Source organism: Dipodomys merriami, unplaced genomic scaffold (genome assembly GCF_024711535.1).
Source record: "Dipodomys merriami isolate MVZ:Mamm:240054 unplaced genomic scaffold, mDipMer1.0.p SCAF_427, whole genome shotgun sequence".
In the NCBI taxonomy this organism is placed as follows: Eukaryota; Metazoa; Chordata; class Mammalia; order Rodentia; family Heteromyidae; genus Dipodomys; species Dipodomys merriami.
The window spans coordinates 492,026-518,975 of NW_027205904.1; the positions used below are offsets into that span (position 1 = coordinate 492,026).

Genomic DNA, 26,950 nt, shown 5'->3' on the forward strand with positions numbered 1-26,950 from the left:
CAAGGCAAGCATTCTACCGCTTGAGGCACAGTGGTACTTCTGGTTTTCTGGTGGTTTATTGCATGAATATCTAGTTCTTTTAAAGCAGAAATGAGAATTCTTTAATAAGCTAAGCATGGTGACACATAGCTCTAATCCACTTGGCAGGAGGAGACAGGATTAAGAGTTCAAAGCCAATGCTGGATGCCAGTGGCTTCTGCCTGTAATCCTAGCTACTAAGGAGGCTGAGATTCTAGGATCTAGGTTCAAAGCCAGCCAGGGCAGGAAAGTCCGAACCACCAGAAAACTGGAAGTGGCGTTGTGGCTCTAGTGGTAGAGCACTGGTGTTGAGCTGAAGAGCTGAGGGACAATGCCCAGACCCAGAGTTCAAACCCCATGACTGACCAAAAAAAAAAAAAAAGAGTTCAAAGCTAGTCTGGACTACATGGGGCAACTCTTGTCTCAAAAAACCCAAACCAAGAGCAAAATACATTAATAAGAATCATGTAAGATGCAGAAGAGATCAAGAGATCTATTTCTTTTACTGACCTATTTGTTGATAGGTGGCTATAGTGCTTCGAAGGCTGAGGGAGCTCCAGCTCCAAGAAGTGGCTCTGCGGCAGGAAAACAAGCGTCCTAGCCCACGGAAGCTCTTCTCTGAACCCCTTTTACCTCTGGACGAGGAAGCTGTGGATATGGACTATGGTGATATGGCAGTGGATGTGGTAGATGGAGAGCATGAGGAAGCTTCTGGAGACATGGAGATCTCCTTTCACCTTGACTCAAGCCACAAGACGAGCAGTAGAGTGAACTCAGCAACCAAACCTGAGGAAGGAGCATTGAAGAAAAATAAGTTGGCGAAACAGGGAGACAGAGAGAGCTTTAGGAAAGCCAAACAGAAGTTGGGTTTCTCGTCTTCTGAACCAGACCGTGTGTTTGTTGAGCTGTCTAATAGCAGCTGGTCGGAAATGTCCCCCTGGGTGATTGGCACCAATTATACCCTTTACCCTATGACTCCTGCTATTGAGCAGCGGCTCATCCTCCAATATTTGACCCCTCTAGGAGAGTATCAGGAGGTAAGTTTCCTGGGAAGTGCACTGTTCAGCTTTTGGGAGTGTTTATTTCTGAGGTATTTTATGGTTGCACTCATACACTGATGTGTTCTTTACTCTAGAAAAATCTTCATTCCAAACTGATAAGGACTTACATAGGTCATTTGATAAAGTCTGTTTGAATGAAGTATATTCATATGTTTACAGTTTATGGGGGCAAGGTGCCTAGTTTTGATCTTTTCATGGAATGTAATGGGAAATGTGTGAAAAACAAAATCAAATCTAAGACTTATTTTGGTCTTCATTTCAGCTACTTCCCATATTTATGCAACTTGGATCACGAGAGTTGATGATGTTTTATATTGATCTGAAACAGACTAATGATGTCCTGCTTACATTTGAAGCACTCAAGGTAATGTTCTTATAAAATTACAGTATTACAGTATTGAGTATTATATCAATAGGTGTTTTGTATTTGTGAGGTTCAATATGGTGATTACAATGGACCAGCCACACTGGTGTCTGTGCGTGCGCGTGTGTGTTTGTGTGTATAAAATGTGAACTAATAGTTATACTTTGAGTAGTGGAGAACAGGATTGCCTATGCAGGTCTGAAGGTTTTGCTTTCAGATATACTATCATTTGGAATAGGATTCAGTGGAAGACAAGAGTTGGGACATTTGCTGTATCTGAAGGTATTTGTGTGGGAAATGATATTGTGTGTCAACATTCACTTGTTTATATGCCAAGTCTTATAGGGATCAAAGAAAACAATATACCAGTTGTGGCAAAGGGATAAATTACCATGATAGATAGGAGTGACATGAGAAAACCACTCCTGTCAGAAGTGTTAGTGTCTTGAGGGCAAAATTGAATGGAAGCATGGAAGAAGCTTGTGTAATGAATAGGATGAAGAGGGGAGGGGTTTAGATGATTAATAAAGATCAGCTAGGTGTTGAGAGGACTACTAGAGAGTATGTGCATGTTGTTTTTGCTATTAATCTTGGCAAGATATAAAATCATGTAATTGCAAATTGGTGTTGGCTAGTCTTGTTACTGAAAACAGGAGGGGGAGCTCTAGCTCTTCTGAGGTCCTAACCATGTTGGCCTGGGTTTAGAGTCATAAAGCAGCCCCAGAGAGCAGGGCACCGGTGGCTCCCACCTGTAATCCTAACTACTCAGAAGGTTGAGATCTGAGGATCATGATTCGAAGCTAGTCTGGGCAGGAAAGTCCAAGAGACTCCCATCTCCAGTTGACTACCAGAAAGCCAGAAAAGGTACTGTGGCTCAAAAGTGGTAGAGCACTAACCTTGAGTGAAAGAGCTCAGGGGACAGCACTCAGGCCCTGAGTTCAAGTCCCATGATGTAAATAGATAGATAGATAGATAGATAGATAGATAGATAGATAGATAGATAGATAGATAGATGCAGGTGGTCAAGTCCACCCAGAGAGACTAGTGGCAGTTGAATAGGAAATGAACAAAACTTTTTTTTTTTTTTTGGGGGGGGGGTCCGGTCGTGGGGCCTGAACTCTGGACCTGGGCAATGTCCTCAGCTCTTCAGCTCAAGGCTAGCGCTCTACCACTTGAGCCACAGCACCACTTCCGGCTTTTTTCTTTTTGCTTATGTGGTGCTGAGGAATCGAACCCAGGGCCTCATTTGCAAGGCAAGCGCTCTACCACTGAGCCACCTTCCCAGCCCAAATTAACAAAACTTATAAGACAAAATTACCAGTTTTGATGCTTTGTTCAAGATTCTTAGTTGAGGAGATATGAAGGGTCATCTTAAAAGAGGCTGATTTTTAAATTGGGTACTAATATTCATGCCTGTAATCCTAGCTACTCAGCAGCCTGAGACCTTGAGGACAGAGGTCAGAAGCCAAGCAGAAAAAGTTCATGAGACTCCCTCTCCAGTTAACCTGCAAAAATGGCTCAAGAGGTAGAATGTCAGCCATGAGCAAGAGAATAATGTGAGGAAGAGCAGGAGGTCCTGAGTTTAAGCCCCAGGACTATCGAAAAGCAGAATTTCAGATTTAATTAATTGAAGTTGGAATGTAATTGGAACACGAAAATAAATAAATTGGAAAGTTAAGCAAAAGTCTGTTTCAGAAAGCAATATACTAATAAGGTGATAAGTGTTTATAAGATATTTATATAAGGTTTTGTTGTTGTTTTTTGGTTGTTGGGCTTGAACTCAGGGCCTGGGCGCTGTCCTTGAGCCTCTTTGTGCTCAAGACTAGTGCTTTACCACTTGAGCCATGGCACCATTTCTAGTTTTTGAGTGGTTAATTAGAGATAAGAGTCTCATGGGGACTTTTCTTCCTGGGCTGACTTCAAATTGTAATCCTCAGATCTTAGCATCCTGAGTAGCTAGGATTACAGATGTGAGTCACTGGTACTTGGCTATAGAAGTATTTATTTATTTATTTATTTATTGGGGTCCAGTCGTGGGGCCTGAACTCTGGGCCTGGGCGCTGTCCCTCAGCTCTTCAGCTCAAGGCTAGCGCTCTACCCCTTCCACAGCACCACTTCCGGCTTTTTTCTTTTTGCTTATGTGGTGCTGAGGAATTGAACCCAGGGCCTCATGTGTGCAAGGCAAGTGCTCTACCACTGAGCCACCTTCCCAGCCCAGTATTTATTTTTTTGCCAGTCCTGGGGCTTGAACTCAGGGTCTGGGCATTGTCCCTGGGCTTTTTTGGCTCAAGGCTAGCAACTCTACCACTTGAGCCATGGTGCCACTCTGACTCTTTCTGTTTATGTGGTACTGAGGAATCTAACCCAGGGTTTCATGCATGTTAGGCAAGCACTCTACCACTAAGCCACATTCCCAGCACCTATAAAAGTATTTTTAACTGTGTGTGTGTGTGTGTCTTGTGTGTGTGTGTGTTTTTTTTTTAATTTAATTTTATTTTATTTGAGAACATACTGTACAGAGGGGTTACAATTACATGGGCAGGATAATGCATACATTTCTTACCAAGCATTGCAGCCTCCTCCTTTGTTTACCCTTCACCTCCCTTCCCAACCTCCCCCCTCCCCCTTGTGTGTGTTTTGTGAATTGTTACTAGAGATTAAACCTAGGGTCTTGTGCAGGCTAAGCAAGAGCACTGCACCCGCTTTTCTTTCTTTCTTTCTTTTTTGTGGAGCTAGGGGTTGAACCAAAAGTGCCTCCAAACAAAAGCCTTTGATATTAGAAAGATAAGGGGAGGGTGGGGAAGGACTGGGAAGGTGGCTCAGTGGTAGAGTGCTTGCCTTGTATGCATGAGGCCCTGGGTTCAATTCCTCAGCACCACATAAAGTAGAAAAAGCTGGAAGTGGCACTGTGGCTCAAGTGGTAGAGTGCTAGCCTTGAGCTGAAGAGTTGAGGGATAGCGCCCAGGCCCAGAGTTCAGGCCCCATGACCAGCAAAAAAAAAAAAAAAAAAGATAAGGGGGAATGTCATGGAATTTATTGTCTCCCCCCTCCCCCTTCCCTATTCCCTCTGTCCCCATTCCCTGTTAAATGGTATTTTTTCTTTTGTTAAAATGGGGAATCTTCTACTTAGAGGGAGTATTGATCAGTGTCACTTAGTATTATATGAAGAGATTTTGTAGTTTTTCTTTTAGACTGTTCTATGGTAACGTGTGTCCTTGTTTTAGCACCTAGCGTCTCTCCTGCTGCATAACAAATTTGCCACAGAATTTGTTGCGCATGGTGGGGTACAGAAATTACTGGAAATTCCTCGTCCTTCTATGGCGGCAACTGGTGTATCCATGTGTTTGTATTACCTGTCCTACAACCAGGATGCTATGGAAAGAGTAAGTCTTCTTGTCTCCAGTTAACTAGCACAGATTCAGAAGTGGAGGTATGCCTTAAGTGGTAGAATGCCCAGCTATGAGGAAAACAAAAGAAAAAGCAAGTAGGAGCTTAAGTTGTAAGCCCTAGTTCTGTTCACCCTCCAATTTTTTTTTTCTTCTTGAGGTGAGCATCATGCAAAGATTGCTACTCTTTTAATAATAGTAAATTAAGTAGCATTGTAGCTCAATTAGTAGAGCGCTAGCCTTGAACAAAAAGGCTCAGAGACAGTGCCCAGGCCCTCAGTTTAAGCCCAATGACTAAATAAGAGACATATTTGCTGGGCGCTGGTGGCTCATGCCTGTAATCCTAGCTATTCAGGCGGCTGAGATCTGAGGATCACAGTTCAAAGCCAGCCACTACAGGAAAGTCCATGAGACTCTTATCTCCAGTGAACCACCAGAAAACTGAAAGTGCTCTGTGGCTCAAGTGGTTGAGCACTAGCCTTGAGTTGAAGAGCTCAGAGACAGTGTCTAGGCCCCACGACTGACAAAAAAAAAAAAAAGAATAGTAAATTAATCTGTGAATTATGGCTCAAATATATATAGGCAAGGCTACAAAGCAAACCCAAGGAAGAGTACAAAGCAACATTGTTGTTGTTGTTGTTGGTTGTAGGGCTTGAACTCTCCTGAGCTTAAGTGGTAGAACACTAGCCTTGAGCCACAGAGCCATTTCCAGCTTTTTCTGAGGAATCAAACCCGGGGCTTCATGCATGCTAGACAAGCACTCTACCACAGGCCACCTTCCCAGCTCCAAAGCAATATCTTGAATGAGTCAGTGAGGCAAAAAGTAGTAAGCCTCTGGACTTAGTGACATCTGTGGGAAGGACTTAACTTCTGAGTTAACCTCTTTCTCATCTGTTAGGAGAGAATTTGGCACCAATATTAAAGAACCTTTGGGAGCAATATTTTTTGGAACCCAGTATGGATTGGATTTAAATATTTTCAGCTTTGGAATGGATTCTAGTTCTAAAATTGGAATTGTAACTTTAGCTTAGAATGATCATTGTGTTCTGTAAAGATACTGTCTACATTGGTGAAATTTTCATTGCTTCAGACTCCTTTGCTCTGTTTTTGGTTGTTTTTTGTTTTTTTGTTTTTCAATTAAAAAATTTTTATTTTCGTACAGGTTTGCATGCATCCCCACAATGTTCTCTCTGATGTCGTGAACTATACCCTGTGGTTGATGGAATGTTCTCACGCATCCGGATGCTGCCATGCTACCATGTTCTTCTCAATTTGCTTCTCCTTCCGGGCTGTCTTGGAACTCTTTGACCGGTATGATGGTCTTCGTCGTCTGGTGAACTTGGTGAGCTTTTTTTTTTTTTTTTTTTTGGTCCGGTTGTGGGGCCTGAACTCTGGGCCTGGGTGCTGTCCCTCAGCTCTTCAGCTCAAGGCAAGCACTCTACCACTTGAGCCACAGCGCCACTTCTGGCTTTTTTCTTTTTGCTTATGTGGTGCTGAGGAATTGAACCCAGGGCCTCAGGCATGCAAGGCAAGCGCTCTTACCACTGAGCCACCTTCCCAGCCCATTTTCTTTTTCTTTTTTTGTCAGTTGTGGAACTTGAACTCTGGGCCTGGGCACTGTCCCTTAGCTCTTCAGCTCAAGGCGAGTGCTCTACCACTTGAGCTACAGTGCCACTTCCAGTTTTCTAGTGGTTTATTGGAGATAGGAGTCTCACGGTCTTTCCTGCCTGGGCTGGCTTTGAACCGTGATCCTCAGATCTCAGCCTCCTGAGTAGCTAGGATTACAGGCGTGAGACACTGGCCCCTGGCTTTCTCTGTCTCTCTGTCTCTCTGTCTCTCTGTCTCTCTGTCTCTCTGTCTCTCTGTCTCTCTGTCTCTGTCTCTCTGTCTCTCTGTCTCTCTGTCTCTCTCCGTGTGTGTGTGTGTGTGTGTGTGTGTGTGTGTGTGTGTGTGTGTGTGTGTGTGTGTGTGTGTGTGTGTGTGTGTGTGTGTGTGTGTGTGTGTGTGTGTGTGTGTGTGTGTGTGTGTGTGTGTGTGTGTGTGTGTGTGTGTGTGTGTGTGTACACTCTGGGCCTGGGTGCTGTCCTTCAGCTCAAGGCTAGCACCCTGCCAGTTGAGCCACAGTGCCACTTCTGGCTTTTTTCTGCTTATGTGGTCTTCAGGAATCGAACCCAGGGCCTCATGCATGTGAGGCAAGCCTCTACCACTGTGACAACTTCCCAGCCCCTTGTTTTTGTTTTTAATCACTGAGCCATAACCCAGTCCCATTCCTTTGCTCTTTATATGGTCTGAGGACTTACTGTGTCCTTAGATACAGAATCATCTTACAGGAGGAATTACTGCTGGTAGTTTTCATCTTCCCAAAAGCAACAGCTTTACAGGTACATGTAGTTTTTAAATTTTTGCGACAGAATCTCGTTAGGTAGCCCCGATTGGTTGGGAGCTTGCTATGTAGGCCAAGTAGGCCTTGAACTAACAGTCCTCCTGCCTCTGCCTTCAAAGTGCCAGGAGTATGGGAAAGTTAAAACACCGCACCTGGCCCCCTACATGTCCTTTAGCCCATTAAAAGCCATGTCATCTTTTTGATAAAGGTTTAACATTTTGCTTTTCTGTGACTACTCAGTATGTTGCATGAATATGGAAACTTTAATATTTGTCAGTCTTTCAAGCATACGAGTGTTTATTCATATCATTTTTCCTTTCCCTTTTTCTCCTGTCTTATAATTTCTGACTAATAGATCAGTACTTTGGAAATTCTAAATTTGGAAGATCAGGGTGCACTTCTAAGTGATGATGAAATATTCGCTAGCCGCCAAACTGGGAAACATACCTGCATGGCCTTGCGCAAGTATTTTGAGGCTCATCTGGCCATTAAATTGGAACAAGTGAAGCAATCACTTCAGAGGACTGAGGGTGGTATTCTTGTTCACCCTCAACCCCCATACAAGGTAAGCAGATGTAGGTGGTTTGGTTTTCTTTTTTTTTTAATTAATGTATTTAAGTAATATACAAAGGGGTTTCAATTCAACATGTTTATGAGTACAATGCATCTTGATCAGTGTCACCACTTCCATTGTTTTCCTTCATCTCTCCCAACCAAAGAGCCTGAAGCTCAAATTCATATCAGTGGAATCTCAATAGGACTCTGGGTTGAATTTGTTATTTGCCCTAGATGGAAATAGAACAACTGAAAATGGATGCAACAGATGAATTCCAAGGACTGTTTTTGCTCCCACTTGGAAATTACTGTTTTTCTGAGATAATTAGAACTAACCGAATACCTGAACTATTTCTAAAAGAGCTTTCTTTTGCAAAAAGTATTAAATATCCTGAGAATTTCTTTTGGGATAGTATGTATCTATAATCTCTTCTCTTTCATTTTGGAATCTGTTTTATTTTGGGACCACAATCAGTGTCTGTGTTTTTTTTTTGTTGTTTTTGTTGTTTTGTTTTGTTTTTCCTTTTTTCTTTTCTTTTTTTTTTTGCTGGTCCTGGGGCTTGAACTCTGGACTAGGTGCTGTCCCTGAGATTCTTTTTCTCAAGGCTAGCAGTCTACCACTTGAGCATTAGCACCATTTCCGGCTTATTCTGAGTAGTTTATTGGAGATACTCTTGAGGGCTTTCTTGCTTGGGCTAGCTTTGAGCCATAATCCTCAGATCTTAGCCTCCTGAGTAGCTAGGATTACAGGTGTGAGCTACCAGACCTGGCAGTATCTGCATGTTTAAAAAAAAAAATCACAATTTCTTTGTGCTTTCTCCTCTTAAGCTGTGAAATGTATGCAGAAGATATTTTGTTATTTTGGAGGGAAAAACTTATTGTTTAGTTAGAAGTCACATGGATCATTGAAGAATTACGAAAAGCTATTTTTTTTCAAATTCTTTATTGTGATTAAGTGATTATATAATTTCCCAAATTTCACAGTATTGTGGGATAGTGATGCTTAAAGTCACAAACACATTCTAACTTTCATAGGACAAATTGTCTATCATGATCTATAACATTTATGAGTTCTATGAGCTTTGCAGTACAGTTATTTCTTCCAGATTGGGTGATATGTACTTTGCTTTTGTTTTGCATAGCATCAGCTGTTCCCTCTTTCCCACTTGTTCCCTCCCTCCCATCGCTGCCATTGAGTTGCTTAGTTCATTTTGATCAATGTCCAGTGCAGCTGATGGGTTCCACTGTTGTATGTTTTTCCCTGATTACCTCTAGTTCTGTGTCATTCTCCTGGTTTCCCTCCGGTGTGCACATATATACCATATATGTGATCAGCAGCATGGGGTTATTTAGTAGTGATTTGATCAGATGAGTGGAAGTCCTTTGTTTCTTAAGTCTTGTTAATTTTGTCGTATCACCTTACATTTTGGATTTAACATCCACTTATCAGGGAGACCATATGCCGTTTGTCTCTTTGCTATTGGCTTACCTCGCTCAATATGATTTCTTCTAGCTCCATCCATTTCCCTGCAAATGCCATTATTGTGTCCTTTCTAATGGCTGCATAATATTCCATTGTGCATAGATACCACAATTTTTTGATCCATTCATCTGTGATGGGACATCTGAGTTGTTATGGAAAGCTATTTTTAAAATCTGTTGGTCTTTTAAACCCCAAAACTGCTAAAAACAGTCCCCCAAAACTTGTTGGCTAGTGAGCTGTGCTTAAGAAGGCAGATGATAGTTATGTATAATAACTTCTATTTCTCCATGTAGGCTTGTTCCTACACTCATGAACAGATTGTGGAAATGATGGAGTTTTTGATAGAATATGGCCCGGCACAACTCTATTGGGAACCAGCTGAAGTCTTCCTCAAACTTTCCTGTGTACAACTCTTGTTGCAGCTTATTTCTATTGCCTGCAATTGGAAGACCTATTATGCAAGGTGGGACCAGAGAGACTCAATGAAATATGATGCTGACTTTTGCTTAAAATTGATGTTGGGTGGTTTGTGTATGGTATAGGCAATAAAGTTTTATTGAATTGAATCTGAGAAACTAGTTAAACATGGAAATGTAGTTTTTAATTTGTAAGGTATTTGTTCCTATATATGGTGTTAGTGAATGTAAACTTTGCACAGTAAGGAGGATCTAACTTGAGAAGTTAGGTATTTTACTTGTTTTAGCTGTAGAGCTGGGGATGAAGTCCTGTCTTGAGATTGCAGTCCTATTTTTTGTGCTTGGACATTAAATATCTTGCTTCTGCTTGAAACTATGTATAATGTTTATTTTACTGTCACATTAAAAAGTTCTGAAACAGTACCCTGGCCTTGAGTTCAGTCCCTAGGCTGGCACCAAAAGCAAAAAAAAAAATTAGAACAAACTGAATATATAGATAGATAGATAGATAGATAGATAGATAGATATAGATATTTAACCTGCTTTTTTAAACTCTTAAAATAATTTTCTGGGGAAACAATGAATAATGTGTAGAAAAGGCAGCTTTTGTACTATTGGTACTAAGTTTGGATTTTTAAAAACATTACTTTTAGACTATTAACTCTGGAATATTTCTAACTGTGGAAGCCATTTTCTTCCTTCGTGTGTGTGTGTGTGTGTGTGTGTGTGTATGTGTGTACACGTACGTACACATATGTATGTGTGCTAGTATTGGGGCTTGAATTCAGGGCCTGAAACTGTCACTTTTTTTTATTCTCATAGCTGGAGCTGTACCTCTTGAACCATACCTCCAGTTTGTTTTTTTGCTGGCTAATTGGAAATAAGAATTTGGAGCATTTTGGATTCTGGATTTTGTTATTAGGCAGCAGATAAAATCTATGCATGTTATTTCAAAATCCAAAAAGCTCCCACTGAATTCTGAAATATTTATGGTCCCAAGTATTGATAAGGTATACTTATCAGATATTCTTGTCTGCACATCTGATTATTTTCTTTTTTTTTTTTTTTTTGGGTCCGGTCATGGGGCCTGAACTCTGGGCCTGGGTGCTGTCCCTCAGCTCTTCAGCTTAAGGCTAGCGCTCTACCACTTGAGCCACAGCACCACTTCCAGATTTTTTTTTCTTTTTGCTTATGTGGTGCTGAGGAATCGAACCCAGGGCCTCAGGTATGCAAGGCAAGCGCTCTACCACTGAGCCACCTTCCCAGCCCTGATTATTTTCTTAAGACAAATTGGTGTAGGTGAAATTCCTGAGCCAAAGGTTATGATTTTTTTTTTTTTTTTTTGCCAGTCCTGGGCTTGACCTCAGGGTCTGGGCACTGTCCCTGAGCTTCTTTTGCTCAAGGTTAGCACTCCTACCACCTGAGCCACAGTGCCACTTCCAGCTTTTCTATTTATGTGGTACTGAGGAATTGAACCCAGGGCTTCATGCACGCGAGGCAAGCATTTTACCACCGAGCCACCTTCCCAGCTCCAGGTTCTGAATGTTTTAAGAATCAGGTTTCATATTCCAGATTATCTTCTAGATAAACTGTCTAGTATCTTCTCCACGGGTAAAGATTGAAGAGTCACACAGATGATCCAATCTGTTGTATCTCTTTCTTTTTAAGCAATTAATGTTTTGTATTATAATTTCCTGTTGACTAATTTTTCTTCCTGTCCAGGAATGACACCGTGCGCTTTGCTTTGGATGTCTTGGCTATTCTCACTGTGGTGCCAAAGATCCAACTCCAGTTGGCAGAGTCAGTGGATGTGTTGGATGAAGCTGGCTCTACCATCTCCACTGTAGGTAAGTTGCAGCTCACCATTGTTGTTGGATGTGGATTTGTTTTCCTTTGTTGTGCCCGTTACTTGCCTTAGAATTTGGGGATATTAGAGGAAGATTCTGTGTCTGTGCCCTGTAAGAAGATCATGCAGTTTCCTAGGTGGGAATCATGCCAATAAACTCAAAGTTTGTGAACAGTTGAAGCATTTTTGGTATAATAGTACTTTGTGAAAACGTTGTACTGTAGAATCTTGCAGTAAAACTAAGTTTATGGGACTAGCAGGTTGAGGCGAACACTAAGAGACTTAAGGAGATTTGTAACTTGTAACACTGGAAAGAATTAGTAGTGGGTAGTTAGTGGGTAGTTAGCTCTACGACTCAAGTAAATAGCCCCTTTTGAAAATCTCCCTTATTCCAAGTAGGCTCAGGAGGTTGGTGCTTAGGTGAGTCTGTAGCTGTGTGACTATCTGCGAGTCTTCGGCTTGTGCCACACTGAGGTATAAGTCCAAGGTTCAGGCACTTGTTTTTAATTTCCTTAATAAGGGATGGGAACAAAGTCCCCGCCGCCATGGCGACAGCTTAGCTGAGGGCTTTTTGCTTTCCCACAGAAGGTTTTCATTCATTCTCGCTAGTTATGCTCTATTTACCTAGGAAACATTGCACATGAGTCTTGGTGACTGCCCCATAATACTGTCTTCATTCTGATTATTATACATGAGGTATTGCATTGTAAAGATACATTGTAGGAGAACTGCTTGTATTTATTCTTTGCACTTTAAAAAAAGGGGGGGGGTAGTATTTAAAAAAAACAAAACAAAAGATAAAACTCCAAAATTTGAAACTGTCACCACCACTGAAGTTAGCCATTAGTTTTATGAGGAATACTATAACTTTTTTCCCCCTTCATAGGTATCAGCATTATATTGGGAGTGGCTGAGGGTGAGTTCTTTATCCATGATGCTGAAATTCAGAAGTCAGCACTTCAAATTATCATCAATTGTGTGTGTGGCCCGGATAACCGAATATCCAGTATTGGCAAGTTTATCTCCGGAACGCCTCGGAGAAAGCTGCCTCAGACCCCCAAGAGCAGTGAGCATACCCTGGCCAAGATGTGGAATGTGGTCCAGTCCAACAACGGCATCAAGGTGCTTCTGTCCTTACTGTCCATCAAGATGCCCATCACAGATGCAGACCAGATCAGGGCTCTGGCCTGCAAGGCCCTGGTGGGCCTGTCTCGCAGTAGCACGGTACGGCAGATCATCAGCAAACTGCCCCTTTTCAGCAGCTGCCAGATCCAGCAGTTGATGAAGGAGCCCGTGCTGCAGGACAAACGCAGTGACCATGTCAAATTCTGCAAGTATGCTGCTGAACTCATAGAGCGGGTGTCAGGAAAGCCTCTTCTCATTGGCACGGATGTGTCACTGGCACGGCTACAGAAAGCAGATGTTGTTGCCCAGTCACGGATCTCCTTCCCCGAGAAAGAGCTGCTTCTGTTGATAAGAAACCATCTTATTTCTAAAGGGCTTGGAGAGACAGCAACTGTGCTGACGAAAGAGGCTGACCTGCCCATGACCGCGGCCTCCCATTCTTCTGCCTTCACCCCAGTAACTGCTACTGCTTCTCCTGTCTCTCTTCCCCGAACCCCTCGCATTGCTAATGGCATTGCAACTCGACTGGGTAGTCATGCCGCCGTGGGCGCCACGGCCCCTTCCGCCCCCATTGCCCACCCTCAGCCACGGCCCCCCCAGGGTTCACTCGCTCTGCCTGGCCCGTCTTATGCAGGCAACTCCCCTTTGATTGGTAGGATCAGTTTTATCAGAGAGAGACCGTCACCTTGCAATGGGAGGAAAATCCGTGTGCTGCGGCAGAAGTCGGACCATGGTGCCTACAGCCAAAGCCCAGCCATCAAAAAGCAGTTGGATAGACACCTTCCTTCCCCACCTACGCTGGACAGTATCATCACAGAATATCTTAGAGAGCAACATGCTCGCTGCAAGAACCCAGTTGCCACCTGCCCACCTTTCTCTCTTTTTACTCCTCACCAATGTCCCGAGCCAAAACAGAGGCGGCAAGCGCCAATAAACTTTACCTCGAGGCTAAACCGCAGGGCATCATTTCCAAAATACGGAGGGGTGGATGGTGGCTGCTTTGATAGGCATCTGATCTTCAGCAGGTAAGGAAGGTGCCTCCCACATCCCCTGGAAACTGGAATGCTTCCTCTACTTAAAACCGTTGGGAGCATGATAAGAAGGCCGTTTGTTGGCTTGAAATACAACTGTTACCTCATGTGATACGTGGAAAATGTAAATGTGCCCCTTTTACCCACCCTGGGTTCATTGTGACAGCAGTATACCGAGGTGCTGATGCCTCCAGTATGTTGGCTCTGCTAATTCAGGTTTCCTTCCATTCTGATCCTTCACAAGTCTCAGATGTAGGTCGTGGGATCACAGACATTTTTGTTGTTTCGATTTGTAAGTTATTTAAAAGGAACCACTGGAGGTCACCGTAATGTTTCAAAACACTTTTTTCCTTAACAAGTTACTTTTTGTTGTTGCTGGTATTGGTGGTGGTCATGGGGCCTGAACTCTGGGCCTGTCCCTCAGCTCTTCAGCTCAAGGCTAGCTCTCTACCACTTGAGTCACAGCGCCACTTCTGGCTTTTTCTGCTTATGTGGTTGCTGAAGAATCGAACCCAGGGCCTTATGTTTCCAAGGCAAGCACTGTACCACTGAGCCACCTTCCCAGCCCCAACAAGTCACTTTTTGAAATGTAATGGTTATGTTCTTTTATTCCTTCTAGTAAAATTGCTTTTTCAGCGATCCTACACATCCTGTGTTTGATTGTCACCTCTTTGTGTTTCTGCTTAGGTTTCGTCCCATTTCAGTATTCCGGGAAGCTAATGAAGATGAGAGTGGTTTCACATGCTGCGCGTTCTCAGCACGGGAGCGGTTCCTGATGCTGGGGACCTGCACAGGGCAGCTGAAGCTCTACAATGTGTTCAGCGGACAGGAGGAAGCCAGCTACAACTGCCACAATTCGGCCATCACACACCTTGAGCCTTCCAGGGTAAGGGTTCCTTTCCTGGACATTCTAAGTCATCCTCACATGGACTGGTACGTTGGGGTTAATGCTCCTTTATGGGACTTTCTATTTGAGGAGAAGTTTTCAGAGTCTAGTTGAGTTTGACTCATATTTCAGAGGGAAACTGAAGAATATTGCCAAGTTTTAAGAGAAACCATCTTTGGTGTCTTCCCAAGTTTTTTCCTCCCCTTTCAAACTGTTACTGTATGTTTGTCTTTTTTTTTTTTTTTTTTTTACCAGTTTAGGAAGACCCAGTGTTCTCTCAAATTTAATTCTCTCTTTTTTTTTTTTTTTTTGTGAGGGCTTGAACTCTAGACCTGGGTACTGTCCCTGAGCTCTGTAGCTCAAGGTGAGCACTCTACCACTTGAGCCACAGCACCATTTTCGGTTTTCTGGTGGTTAATTGTAGATAACAGTCTCAGGGACTTTTCTGCCTGGGCTGGCTTTGAACTGTGATCCTCAGATCTCAGCATCCTGAGTAGCTAGGATTGCTGTGAGCCATCAGCGCCTGGCTACAAATTTAATTATTTGCTACCACACTATAGGTCCATATATTTAAATCCTAGTCCTTTCTCAATATTGTTCCAGGAGTGTTTGTACTTTTTTTTCAAAGTAACAGTTAGTGGTGCAGTGAGGGTTGGGTGTGTGCTTGCATGTGTGTGTATGCTGCACCTGAGGCTTGAACTCAGGGTCTGGGTGTATCCCTGAACTTTTGTGAGTAAGGCACACAAAATCAGCACTCCAGTTCCAGTTTTCTGGTGGTAATTGGAGATAAGAATCTCATGGACTTTCCTACCTACCTAGACTGGCTTTGAACCATGATCCTCAGATCTCTGCCTTATGTATAGCTAGGATTATAGGCATGAGCCACCACTGCCTGGCTTATACAGAGTTTTTTTTCCTCTTCTTTTTTTACCCCAGTACTGGTGCTTGAACTTAGGACCTCTTGCTCAACTTTTTTACTCATGGCTGGTGCTCAACTGTGTGAATTACTTCTCTACTGGTTAAGAGATACAAGTCTAGGATTAATATAGGTGTGAGCCACCAGTGCCTAGTCTGATACTTTTTTTTTTTTTCTGTCTGTTGTGGGGCTTGAACTCTGGGCCTGGGTGCTGTCCCTCAGCTCTTCAGTTCATAGCTAGCATTCTACTGCTTGAGGCACAGCACCACTTCCGGTTTTCTGGTGGTTAACTGGAGATAAGAGTCTCATAGACTTTCCTACCTGGGATGGCTTAAACTCCATCTTCAGATCTCAGCCTCCTGAGTAGCTAGGATTACAGGCGTGAGCCACCAGCGCCCGGCTCTGATACATATTTTTAAAAATTAATTTGGTGGTTCTGGGGTATGAACTTGGGGCTTTGGCTTGCTAGGCAAGTGCTTTACAGTTAAGCTATAGTGTATTTTAATTTTTTTCTTTGAGTGCCAGGGGTTGGACCCAGGCCTTGTGTGTACTTAACTAGTGATTTACCACTGAGTAATTCTTTGGCAGTTTTGTGAGATAGTCTTGCTATATAGCCCAACGTGGCCTTTAATTCATGTTCTTCCTTCTATAGCTTCCAATTGCTGGTATTACAGGTGTGCCTGTCATGCTTGATTTTATTCATCTGTTTTCAGATGTTAGTGACAGACGCTAATACCTGCATTTATATATATATACACACACACACTTACTCACTTTAGTCTCCTCCTTTCAGGATGGGTCCTTGCTGCTGACGTCTGCTACGTGGAGCCAGCCCTTGTCCGCACTTTGGGGAATGAAATCAGTATTTGATATGAAGTATGTATTTGTTTTTGCAGCCCAGTTTCTCTATGTTTACTTAATTTTTATCCCTGTTCAACTGATTTTTTTTAAGCTACAAGCCTTTTAGGAAAAAAGAAATGATGTGTGAGCTGTCGCCAACTTTCTTCCTCATTCCAATCATGTTGAATTAAGATTCTGTTTTTCTTTGCCAGTCCTGAAGCTTGAACTCAGGGCCTGGGCTCTGCCCCTGAGCTTCTTTTGCAAAAGGCTAGCACTCTACCACTTGAGCCACAGTGCCACTTCCCGTTTTTTCTGTGTATGTGGTACTGAGGAATCAAACCTAAGGCTTCATGCATGCTAGGCAAGTACTCTGCCTCTTAGCCACATTCCCAGCCCTGAATTAAGATTTTTATATCTGTTTTTGGTAATATTGGGATTTGAACTCAGGGACCGCTTGCCACTGTGTAGTTGAGCTGTTTTCAAAACAACTGTGTTTTTAGGATAGGACCTGGCTTTCTATCCAGGCATGCATGTGTCTGAGCTGCAGTCTACTTCTTGTCGCTTGATGTGTTCATGGATGTGGTTTCTATGATCCTCCTATTCTCAGCCTACCACATAGCTTGGTACACACCACTATACCTAGCAATGGGATGAGAAGGATTCTTGCAGACTTTTTGCCTGGGCTGACAAATGGTGATGCTACTATTTTCAGCCTTCCAAGTAGCTAGGATTACAGGTATGAATCACGGATTGCTTTCTACCTGGCTAGGTTTTTTTGTTGTTGTTGTTTCAGTCCTGGGTTTGAACTCAGGGTTTGGGTACTGTCCCTGATATTTTTTTTTTTGCTCAAGGCTGGTGCTCTTCCACTTGAGCCACAGTTCTACTTCTGGCTTACTGGTAGATAAAGTGGAGATGACAGTTTTGTAGACTTTCTCGGCCAAGATGGCTTTGAACTGCTATTTTCAGATCTCAGCCTTCTGAGTAGCTAGGATTATAGGTGTGAACTACCAGTGCCCAGATCTAGTTAGGTTTTTATCTTTCTCAATTCCAATTCTCATATAAAGTTTCTACATTTCCATTATTCAACAGACCTTTCACAACCCTCCAAAAAAACCTGTGTACATACTTTTATTTATATATGACACACTTGCTGGTACATTTTCAAAGGCATCTGTGCAATATTAATATTAGCCATTTCTCTAACCAGGAGATTTTGTTAATTATTTATGGTCTTTTTGGATGGACTCATGTGGATGGTTTTACATTAAGATGGAAATAACTCTTTAATTGGTTGAAAGGATATTTCCTGAAGATCTGTCACTTAAGTACTTGTGTTGTTTTCCATAGGCATTCCTTCACGGAAGATCACTATGTTGAGTTCAGTAAGCACTCTCAGGATCGGGTTATAGGCACAAAAGGAGACATTGCCCATGTAAGTACTTAAGCATCCATTGGCTTCCAGGTGATTTTCCCATGTGTTCATTGAAATCTTACAGATGGAATGTGGGGACTGTGTGCATAGGTTCGGTTAGCAGCTAGAAACTATTTACTGAAGACTGGGGCTACCTTCTGTTATGCCTCAGAAGTAGAGTGCCTGTGTAGCATGCACAGGATTCCCTAAAAATAAACACACACGCATGCACACACACACAGAGTGAGTATGTCCCAGGGAGCTGGGCATGGTGATTTATATCTTTAACCAGCACTTAGAGGCTGAGGCAGGGAGATCTTGCATTTGAGGCCAGCCTGGGCTATAATATTGAGACCCTGTCTTGGAGGGGGAGAGTGGTAAGTGAGAAAATATTCAAATGAGCTGAATATGGTGGCTCATGCCTATATCCTAGATATTTGGGAGATTAAGGCAGGAAAATGGCAAGTTTGAGGTAAGTTTTAGCAACTTAGATTCTACTCCAATATAAATTTTAAAAAGGAATGTGGCTAGGGCTATTGATACTATAGCTCATTTATAGAGCATTTGCCTAGCACACTGGCTACTATCCCCAACACCTCAAAAATAACAAAACCACCAGAAGATATTCCTTCCTATTAAGTAGTTCTAAGCTATATGGGAGAAATGTGTACGAGCTGAACATGAGCTTAATCTGACAATTTGAGAAAGATACTAGCACAGTAGATCTTTTGTATCTTGGGACAGGGTCTCACTGTATAGCCCAGGCTGGCCTTGAACTCTTGGATTTTCATGTCTGTAATAGTGTTTGAACTTGGGACTTTGTACTCGTCTCTTTTTAAAATTTTTTAATTTTTAATTAAACTTAGGGCCCGGGCGCTGTCCCAGAGCTTTTTCACTCAAGGCTAGTACTCTACCACTTTGAGTCACAATGCCACTTCTGGTTTTCTGGTGGTTAATTGGAGATAAAAATCCCACAGATTCTCCTGCCTGGGCTGGCTTCAAACTGCAATCCTCAGATCTCAACCTCCTGAGTAGCTAAGATTATAGGCGTGAGCCTGGAACCTGGTTACTTACCTTTTTTTTTTTGATCCAGTCGTGGGGTCTGAACTCTGGGCCTGGGCGCTGTCCCTCAGCTCTTCAGCTCAAGGCTAACGCTCTACCACTTGAGCCACAGCGCCACTTCCGGCTTTTTTCTTTTTTGCTTATGTGGTGCTGAGGAATCGAACCCAGGGCCTCATGCATGCAAGACAAGCGCTTTACTACTGAGCCACCTTCCCAGCCCTTTTAATTGAAGTAGTTTTGAGGCTGTTTATTTTGAAGTTTTATTATAAAGGTAATGTACAGGGGTTACAGTTACAAAAGTAAGGTAATGAGTGCATTTCATTTCAAGCAGTGTTACCCCCTCCCTCTAGACAATTTTTTGTTGTTGTTGTTGGTTGTGGGTCTTGAATTCTGGGCCTGGGCACTGTCCCTGACCTCTTCAGCTCAAGGCGAATGCTCTACCACTTGAGCTACAGCGCTACTTCCGGTTTTCTGATGGTTAATTGGAGATAAGCGTTCATAGACATTCCTTCCCAGGCTGGCTTTGAATGGTGATCCTCAGATCTCAGCCTCCTGAGTATCTAGGATGACAGGCGTGAGCTACCAGCACTCAGTTTAGACAATTCTTTTTTTTTTTTTTAATTGTGATAATACTACAGAGGGGTTACAATTACATGGGCAAGATAATGAGTACATTTCTTATCAAGTATTGTAGCCTCCTCCTTTGTTTCCCCTTCCCATCTCTTCCCATCCTCCCCCTGCCCCCCCTAGACAATTCTTTTGAAGGATTTTTGCTGAAAAACCTAAGTAGAGAAATAGTATAGAATTTTGGGGGAGGATATGGGATGACAAAATTAGAACTTTCCCCTCAACTTTTCCCTTGTAAATGTTAAAACAGAAAAACTGAAAGAATAGAGTGTGTGTGTGTGTGTGTGTGTGTGTGTGTGTGTGTGTGTGTGTGTGTGTGTGTATACATATATACATATATATGCACACACACTAGATTTGTCAATTTAATATTTTGCATATTTTCTGCGTAAATGTGTATGCTTTAGTGAGTCACTTAAAGTAAATTGCAGACATCATGGCTTTCTAAGTCTTAAAGCATCTCCTAACAATATGTTTTATTACATAATCACTCTTGCCAAATTTTAAAGTATTATAGTAATCTCATCTAATATCCATTCTACACTCAGTTTTCTTAACTGTTCCATCTTGATGTAACTTGTTTCAATTGTTGTTATTGTTGTCATTGTTTTGAACCAGCATCCAGCCAAAGACTCACATTGCATTTGATTGTATGTCTTATTAATGTTTTAAAGCCAAGAACCAATTCTCCAGGTTTCATGACATTGATTCTTGAAGAGACCAGGCTAGTGTGTCCCATGACTGAATGTGTTTGTTTCCTTATGATGTCTCAGTTGTTTCTAGATCAAAGGATTAAAATTTTATTTTTTTTTTGAAAACTAAAGCTTGGCCCTTTGACAACATGTTTGTAAACTGAAAGATCTGGTCTCTGCATGGATTACACACTGTAGACTTTAAAAATTTCTAGTATGAGTAGGGCTAGAGTATGTTTCCATGGGGAGATTTTTTTTTTTTTTGGTCAGTTGTGGGGCTTGAGCTCTGGGTTTGGGCACTGTCCCTCAGCTCTTTAGCTCAAAGCAAGTGCTCTACCGCTTGAGCCACATCGCCACTTCTGGCTTTTTTCTTTTTGCTTATGTAGTGCTGAGGAATCGAACCCAGGGCTTCATGCATGCAAGGCAAGCGCTCTACCACTGAGCCACCTTCCCAGTCCTCATGGGGAGATTTTTAAGGAGTAAAGTTTTATGACCTTGATGGTTCTCTCCAAACAGTAAACTTTAAGGAGTATTCTATGGATCATCATTGATTGATCCCATGTGAAGAATTTCTCAGTTTTAATGTTATAAACTTTGTTTCTTTTTTTGTTGGAGACCAGGACTTGAACTCAATATCTGAGGCTTGCTTTTGCTCATTGGCTGTTGCTCTACTACCTGAGCTATGCCTCCAAGCCCTTCTTTTTTGTTTCTTAAAGGGGGAATTATTAGGAATTGTTTTATTGAGATTCCTAATATAATTTCATTTGTTTCTTACTTAAAGAAGAGGGATTTTTGAAACGTTGAATGGGAAACTGGAAAGCACTTAAACCTAGCTTTCCATTACTTTAAATTACATTCCATTATTACTTTATAATGTCAGGGCTTTCATAATCCAGGGAAAGTTTGGGAGACGTATTTTTACACACAGATTTTCTTTACATTTGTCAATGAATGGCTTGGTCTGATTTTCTTTTCCCGCCCCTTCTTCTCTAAAGATTTATGATATTCAGACTGGCAACAAGCTGTTGACTCTGTTTAACCCAGATCTTGCCAACAACTACAAGAGGAACTGTGCCACCTTTAACCCTACAGATGATCTTGTGTTAAATGATGGCGTCCTCTGGGATGTCCGCTCTGCACAGGCCATCCACAAGTTTGACAAGTTCAACATGAACATCAGCGGTGTTTTCCATCCGAATGGGCTTGAGGTCATCATCAATACTGAGATTGTATCCTTTACACATCCTACTTGCCATTTGTCATCTGGCGTGCTATGCAAAAAGTATTTTAAGTATTGAGTTGTCTTTCTGTCTCTTTCTCTCTTTCTCTCTCTTTCTCTCTCTCTTTCTCTCTTTCTTTCTTTCTTTCTTTCTTTCTTTCTTTCTTTCTTTCTTTCTTTCTTTCTTTCTTTCTTTCTTATTGGCATTATTGGGGTTAGAACTCAGGGCCCTGTGTTTATCTTATTTGTTTTTATTAGATAATATATTATAAAGTGTTTTATCTAGGGGTAGGTTTATCCATCGTTCTGGCTGGCACCAGGCCATGTTGGCCCTTCACGGGGAAAGGCGGGGAAAAGCCTGAGAAAGACCTGGGAAAAAGCTGGGAAAGAGACCTGGGAAAGAGAGAGAGCTGGGAGAGAGAGAGAGCTGGGAAAAAGAGCTAGGAAAAAGAGAGCTGGGAGAGAGAGAGAGCTGGGAAGGAGAGAGAGCTGGGAAAGAGGGCCTTGTGTTTGGTAGGCATCTGTTCCACCACTTGAGCCATGCTTACAGCCCTTTTTGCCTTAGTTACTTGGGGATATGTATGCGTAGGATGGTCTGGATGATGATTCTCCCATTTACATTTTCTGTGTAGCTGGGATGATGGGCATATGCTACCATATCCAGCTTTTTTATTGGTTGAGGTAGAGTCATGTGAACTATTTCCCTGGGCAAACCTGGAACTGTAATCCTCCTGATTTCCAGCTTGGGTAGCTAGGATGAGTCTCTGACTCATGCTAGGCATGCTAGGCATGAGTCTCTGTGCCCAGCTTTGAACTGACTTAAAGGCTTTTGGAAGCACTTTTATTTTTGCTCTATAGAAACTGGTTGCTGACATATAAGAGGAAAATGAAATACTTGTTTTGTGGGGGAATGAACTTACGTAGCTTTTCAGGTCTTTTGTTGTTGTTGTTTCATGTAGCTCTTATATGTACTGAGATACTGTATAACATTTATATTTTTATTTTTGTCAGTCGTGAGGCTTGAACTCAGGGCCTGGGTGCTGTCCTTGAGCTGTTTTTGCTGAAGGCTAGTGTTTTGAGCCACAGCACCACTTCTGGTTTTCTTCATGGTTAATTGGAGATAAGAGTCTCGTTGCCTTTCCTGCCCTAGCTGGTTTCAAACCTTGATCCTCAGATCTCAGCCTCCTGAGAAGCTAGGATTACGGGCGTGAGCCACCAGTGCCTGTCCCATACATTATTTTTAGAGACATCAGTTAACTTTTTTTTTGTCGGTCATGGGACCTGAACTCTGGGCCTAGGTGCTGTCCCTGAGTTCTTCAGCTCAAGGCGAGCGCTCTACCACTTAAGCCACAGCGCCACTTCGGGCTTTTTCAGCTTATGTGGTGCTGAGGAATCGAACCAGGACCTCATGCATGCAAGGCAAGCACTCTACCACTGAGCCACCTTCCCAGCCCCATCAGTTGACTTTTAAAATACAAATATCTAGTAGGAGTTTAAAAAGTGCTATTTCAGCATTTCCATGAATTTAGGTGAGAGCCTTGGAAGACTGGGAATGTAGCTTAGTGGCTGGAGTGCTTGCCTAGAATGCATAATGCCCTGGGTTCCTATCCTAACCCTGCAAAACTGAAAAATAAACACAAAAACTCTGTGTGTGTGTGTGTGTGTGTGTGTGTGTGTGTGTGTGTGTGTGTGTGTGTGTGTGTGTGTGTGTGTGTGTGTGTGTGTGTGTGTGTGTGTGTGTGTGTGTGTGTGTGTGTGTGTGTGTGTGTGTGTACGCACGCATTGGTAGTAGGGCTTGAACTCAGAGCCTTGCACTTGAGAGGCTGACATTCTGCTACTGGACCCCTTTTGGTTAATTTTGAGATAGGATCTTCCTTCTCGTGCCCAGACCACAATCCTCCTATTTTAGGCTTCCTAACGTAACTATGATGGCAGGAGCATCTTCCATGGAGATAGAGTCTTGAAAATATTTCTGCTCAGCCTGTCCTAGAACGGAGAGACTCTTTCTGCCTCCCATATGGCTCGGGTGACAGGCACGTATTTTTGTGCCCAGCTATTAGTCTTGTGCACAAGACACAACAGCTTGGCCTCTGTCCTCTCAATCTCAACCTCCCAAAGAGATTGGACTATGTAGGTGTGAGCCACAGGCACCTGGCTTGTGAAATTGTTTTTCTTAACTCCTCTCCCAGTGGGACCTCCGAACTTTCCACCTGTTACACACGGTTCCTGCTCTGGATCAGTGTCGCGTGGTGTTCAACCACACGGGAACAGTGATGTATGGAGGTACTAAGCCATGTTCCTGGTTCTTCTCCCTTTATCCTGCCCCTGGTACACCTGGATATTTATGGGGGGAAACAAGCTCTCGCTTGTGGGGACATGGAAGATGTAACCCGAAAGAACATAATAGTACAAATGGAGACCAAAGGGAAGGCAAAAATTTTGCAGATGACAAATCTTGTATAGGAAGAAGTACTAGGTAGTAATCACGCACTTAAAAACCTGTACATTTGTCGTCTTGGGCTGACCCAAGACGTCCACTGTGTAAGCACACGTCGGGCGGCAGATGCAAGGTCGTGGATGTTATTGTCATAGGAGGTGAGGTGCAGGGGGACTGAGCTAGGGGACGAAGGGGAATAGCCAGGAGACAGTTTGTTTACAAGGAAACTCACTGAATCTTGATTGGCCGTTAAAGTTTCTTGCGCTAGTACATACCAGATGTTTCTGATTTTAAATAAGTGTTTCACCCCTACTAGCTATGTTGCAGGCAGATGATGAAGATGACTTAATGGAAGAGAGGATGAAAAGCCCTTTTGGGTCATCCTTCCGAACGTTTAACGCAACTGATTATAAGCCTATAGGTAAGCTCCAAGGGGCAGGCGTGGACTTTTTTTTTTTTTTTCTTTTCATGTTTGTTCCTTTTTGAAGCGCTACATTCCAATAGGTCCATCACTTTTTTTTTTTTGATCAGCAGAGGAGTTCTGGAAGTACTTGCAGATCAATCATTTTGATTTCCTTTGGAAGAAAAACAGGTTAAAAAAGGGTAATAGTGCAATCCTGAATCTTGTCACCTTGTGTTTTTCAGCAACCATTGATGTGAAGCGGAACATCTTTGACCTGTGCACAGACACCAAAGACTGCTATCTAGCCGTCATCGAGGTGAGAGGCCTCCTTTGGGGGAGGCCCTGCACTTTTGTTCTGATGCTCAGGGTCATTTTCAAGTTACGTTGCATACTTTTTGTATCAGATGTGTCATAGACAGTGGTGTTCCTGATGGTAGATCATTGATAACTGCCTCAATTAATAAGGTTTGGGGCATAGTCAGTACTAGAGAAATCATAAGGTGGTTTCAACATAAGATAACACACAGTTCTGTGTACCAGAGTCACATAGTCATTCCTCTTCAGAGGAGTCACGGGGGGCTTGTTCCAAGGGTAGTGGCCTCCGCTGTCTTAAGCCTTCGAATCCCGTCTTCCCATCTCCTAGTGTGTCCTAGGGGCAACATTCTTAGAGGTAGCTAAGAACTTCAGCTATCAGTGGCTTTGACAGGGTAGGGTCAGGTTCCTGGGCCCGCGTGAGAACTGAGGTGTATCACTGCTTTTCAAGGGCTGTGCGTTTCCTTCCAGAATCAAGGCAGCATGGATGCTCTAAACATGGACACGGTATGCAGACTTTATGAAGTAGGCAGACAGCGGCTGGCCGAGGATGAGGACGAAGAAGAGGACCAGGTCAGTGACCTCAGAGTTCTTTCTACTAAACACAGCTTCCTAGTGATTATGTTCTTTTGCTTTTTGCTAGCAAAGGCTGAGCTTCCAAATTGACTCTAAATATGGATACTCACTCTTAACTAAACACTCCAAATATGGAGCTCTGCTGTCATACTTAGAAGAAGGCTTATCAGGTGTTTGATGCTTAGAAGGGAGCAGAGCTTTGCTTATAAGACTGTCATTTAGCCAAGGGGTTGTATGTACCTATAAGCTTAGCATTCAGGAGGTAGAGTCAGAAGGATCACAGGTGTGAGGTCATCCTGGACCATATGGTGTGAGAACTGACTCATAAATAAACAAACAAACAAATGACTGGGAATGTGGCTCAGTGGTACAGTGCTTGCCTAGTTTGCATGAAGCTCTGGGTTCACTGCCTCAGTACCACATAAACAGAAAAAGCCAGAAGTGGTGCTGTGGCTCAAGTGGTAGAGTCGTTGCCTTGAGCAAAAGAAGCTCAAGGACAGGGTGCAGGCCCTGAGTTCAAGCCCCAGGACAGACACTAAAATAAATAAACAAACAAAAAAGAAAAATAATTCATCAGTATTTGATGATCCTGAATTCCATTTGTAATTTAGAGCCTAGTAATCTCTTGGTTTTTATGTTGGAAATTCCCTTGTTCCATCCTTGCTTTCAGTGCCCTTTTCTGGCTTTAAAATATATCTCCCCACCTAGAACAAAGTACGTTAAGTGAGGAAGCCAAGCCCAGGAAGACCAGCAGTGTATGTTCTCTCTCATACGGGGAAGGTAGATCTGAATTACACTGAATCGTGACAAATTACACAGGACCATAGGCATTTGGCACACAGTGAGACCCATGGAGGAAAGTCTTAGGAGAGGAACACAACGCTACAATGCTTATGTGCTTCTGATGATATAAAATAATATTTATTGAAAGGAACTCCAGGAAATGGAAACAAGGGTTTTTCTTTGTTGTTTTTGTTTTCTTTTTGTCTTGCTTGTTTCTTTATCGGTCTGGGAGGGGAAAAGAGGGGCACAGACATGGAGGGACAAAGGGTGAACAAATGCAGCCATGACACTCAGTAGACATGTGGAAAACAAACTGTGCAACTCATGGGTAGGAGTGGGAGGGGGAAACTGGGAGACAGCGAGGGAAGGAGCCACATTGTCCGTAGCGAAATGTACTCATTACCTGACTTCTGTAACTTCAGTGCTGGAAGTGGCACTGTGGCTCACGTGGTAGAGCGCTAGCCTTGAGCTGAAGAGCTGAGGGACAGCGCCCAGGCCCAGAGTTCAGGCCCCACAATTGGACCCCCCCCCCAAAAAAAATCTTGATATTTCTGGCCAAAAAAATAAATTTATAACTTCAGTGCTTTGTGTATCACCTTTATAATAAAGAAAAATTACCTAGCAGGGTGTGGCTTCATATGTCAGTAATCTTGACCACTCCCATCAATATAGGAAAATTCTGAGAGACTAGTCTGGACAAAGTCAAAGTTACAGAAGACCTTATCTTAAAAAAAAAGAAAAAAAAAAAGTAAACCAAGTTTGACCCAGCAAGGCGCTGGTGGGTCGCACCTGTAATCCTAGTTACTCAGGAGGCTGAGATCTGAAGATTGTGGTTCAAAGCCAGTCCAGGCAAGAAAGTCTGTGAGACTCTTTATCTCCAGTTAACCACCAGAAAACCTAGAGTGATGGTCTTGAGCAAAAGCAGTTCAGGGACAGCACCCAGGCCTTGAGTTCAAGCCCCCTGATTGACTTAAAAGAAAAAATAAGTTTGAACCATAGCCTAGTGCTTGTTACGCAGGTGCTCTGCCACTTGAGACATTCCCCCAACCCTTCTGGCTTTAGTTATTTGTGAGATAGGATCTTGTTTTTGCCTAGGACCAGCCTTGGACTGTGATCCT

The 26,950-nt window shown here is 42.8% G+C and overlaps 1 protein-coding gene across 4 annotated transcripts in view; it reads left to right on the top strand.

Moving 5' to 3' along the window:
* LOC138807674 (DDB1- and CUL4-associated factor 1) overlaps nucleotides 1-26,950 on the top strand; it is a 59,176-nt gene that overhangs the window by 19,491 nt on the left and 12,735 nt on the right. For all 4 annotated transcript variants that reach the window (XM_069993449.1, XM_069993448.1, XM_069993447.1 and 1 more), the window contains exons 7-22: nucleotides 543-1,055; nucleotides 1,342-1,443; nucleotides 4,668-4,826; nucleotides 5,992-6,171; nucleotides 7,568-7,777; nucleotides 9,544-9,713; nucleotides 11,389-11,513; nucleotides 12,399-13,662; nucleotides 14,356-14,554; nucleotides 16,264-16,346; nucleotides 17,658-17,742; nucleotides 21,098-21,331; nucleotides 23,511-23,604; nucleotides 24,075-24,179; nucleotides 24,404-24,477; nucleotides 24,945-25,046. In XM_069993449.1, the coding sequence (XP_069849550.1) occupies nucleotides 543-1,055; nucleotides 1,342-1,443; nucleotides 4,668-4,826; nucleotides 5,992-6,171; nucleotides 7,568-7,777; nucleotides 9,544-9,713; nucleotides 11,389-11,513; nucleotides 12,399-13,662; nucleotides 14,356-14,554; nucleotides 16,264-16,346; nucleotides 17,658-17,742; nucleotides 21,098-21,331; nucleotides 23,511-23,604; nucleotides 24,075-24,179; nucleotides 24,404-24,477; nucleotides 24,945-25,046 (3,699 nt within the window). The remainder of the gene's footprint in view (nucleotides 1-542; nucleotides 1,056-1,341; nucleotides 1,444-4,667; nucleotides 4,827-5,991; nucleotides 6,172-7,567; nucleotides 7,778-9,543; nucleotides 9,714-11,388; nucleotides 11,514-12,398; nucleotides 13,663-14,355; nucleotides 14,555-16,263; nucleotides 16,347-17,657; nucleotides 17,743-21,097; nucleotides 21,332-23,510; nucleotides 23,605-24,074; nucleotides 24,180-24,403; nucleotides 24,478-24,944; nucleotides 25,047-26,950) is intronic.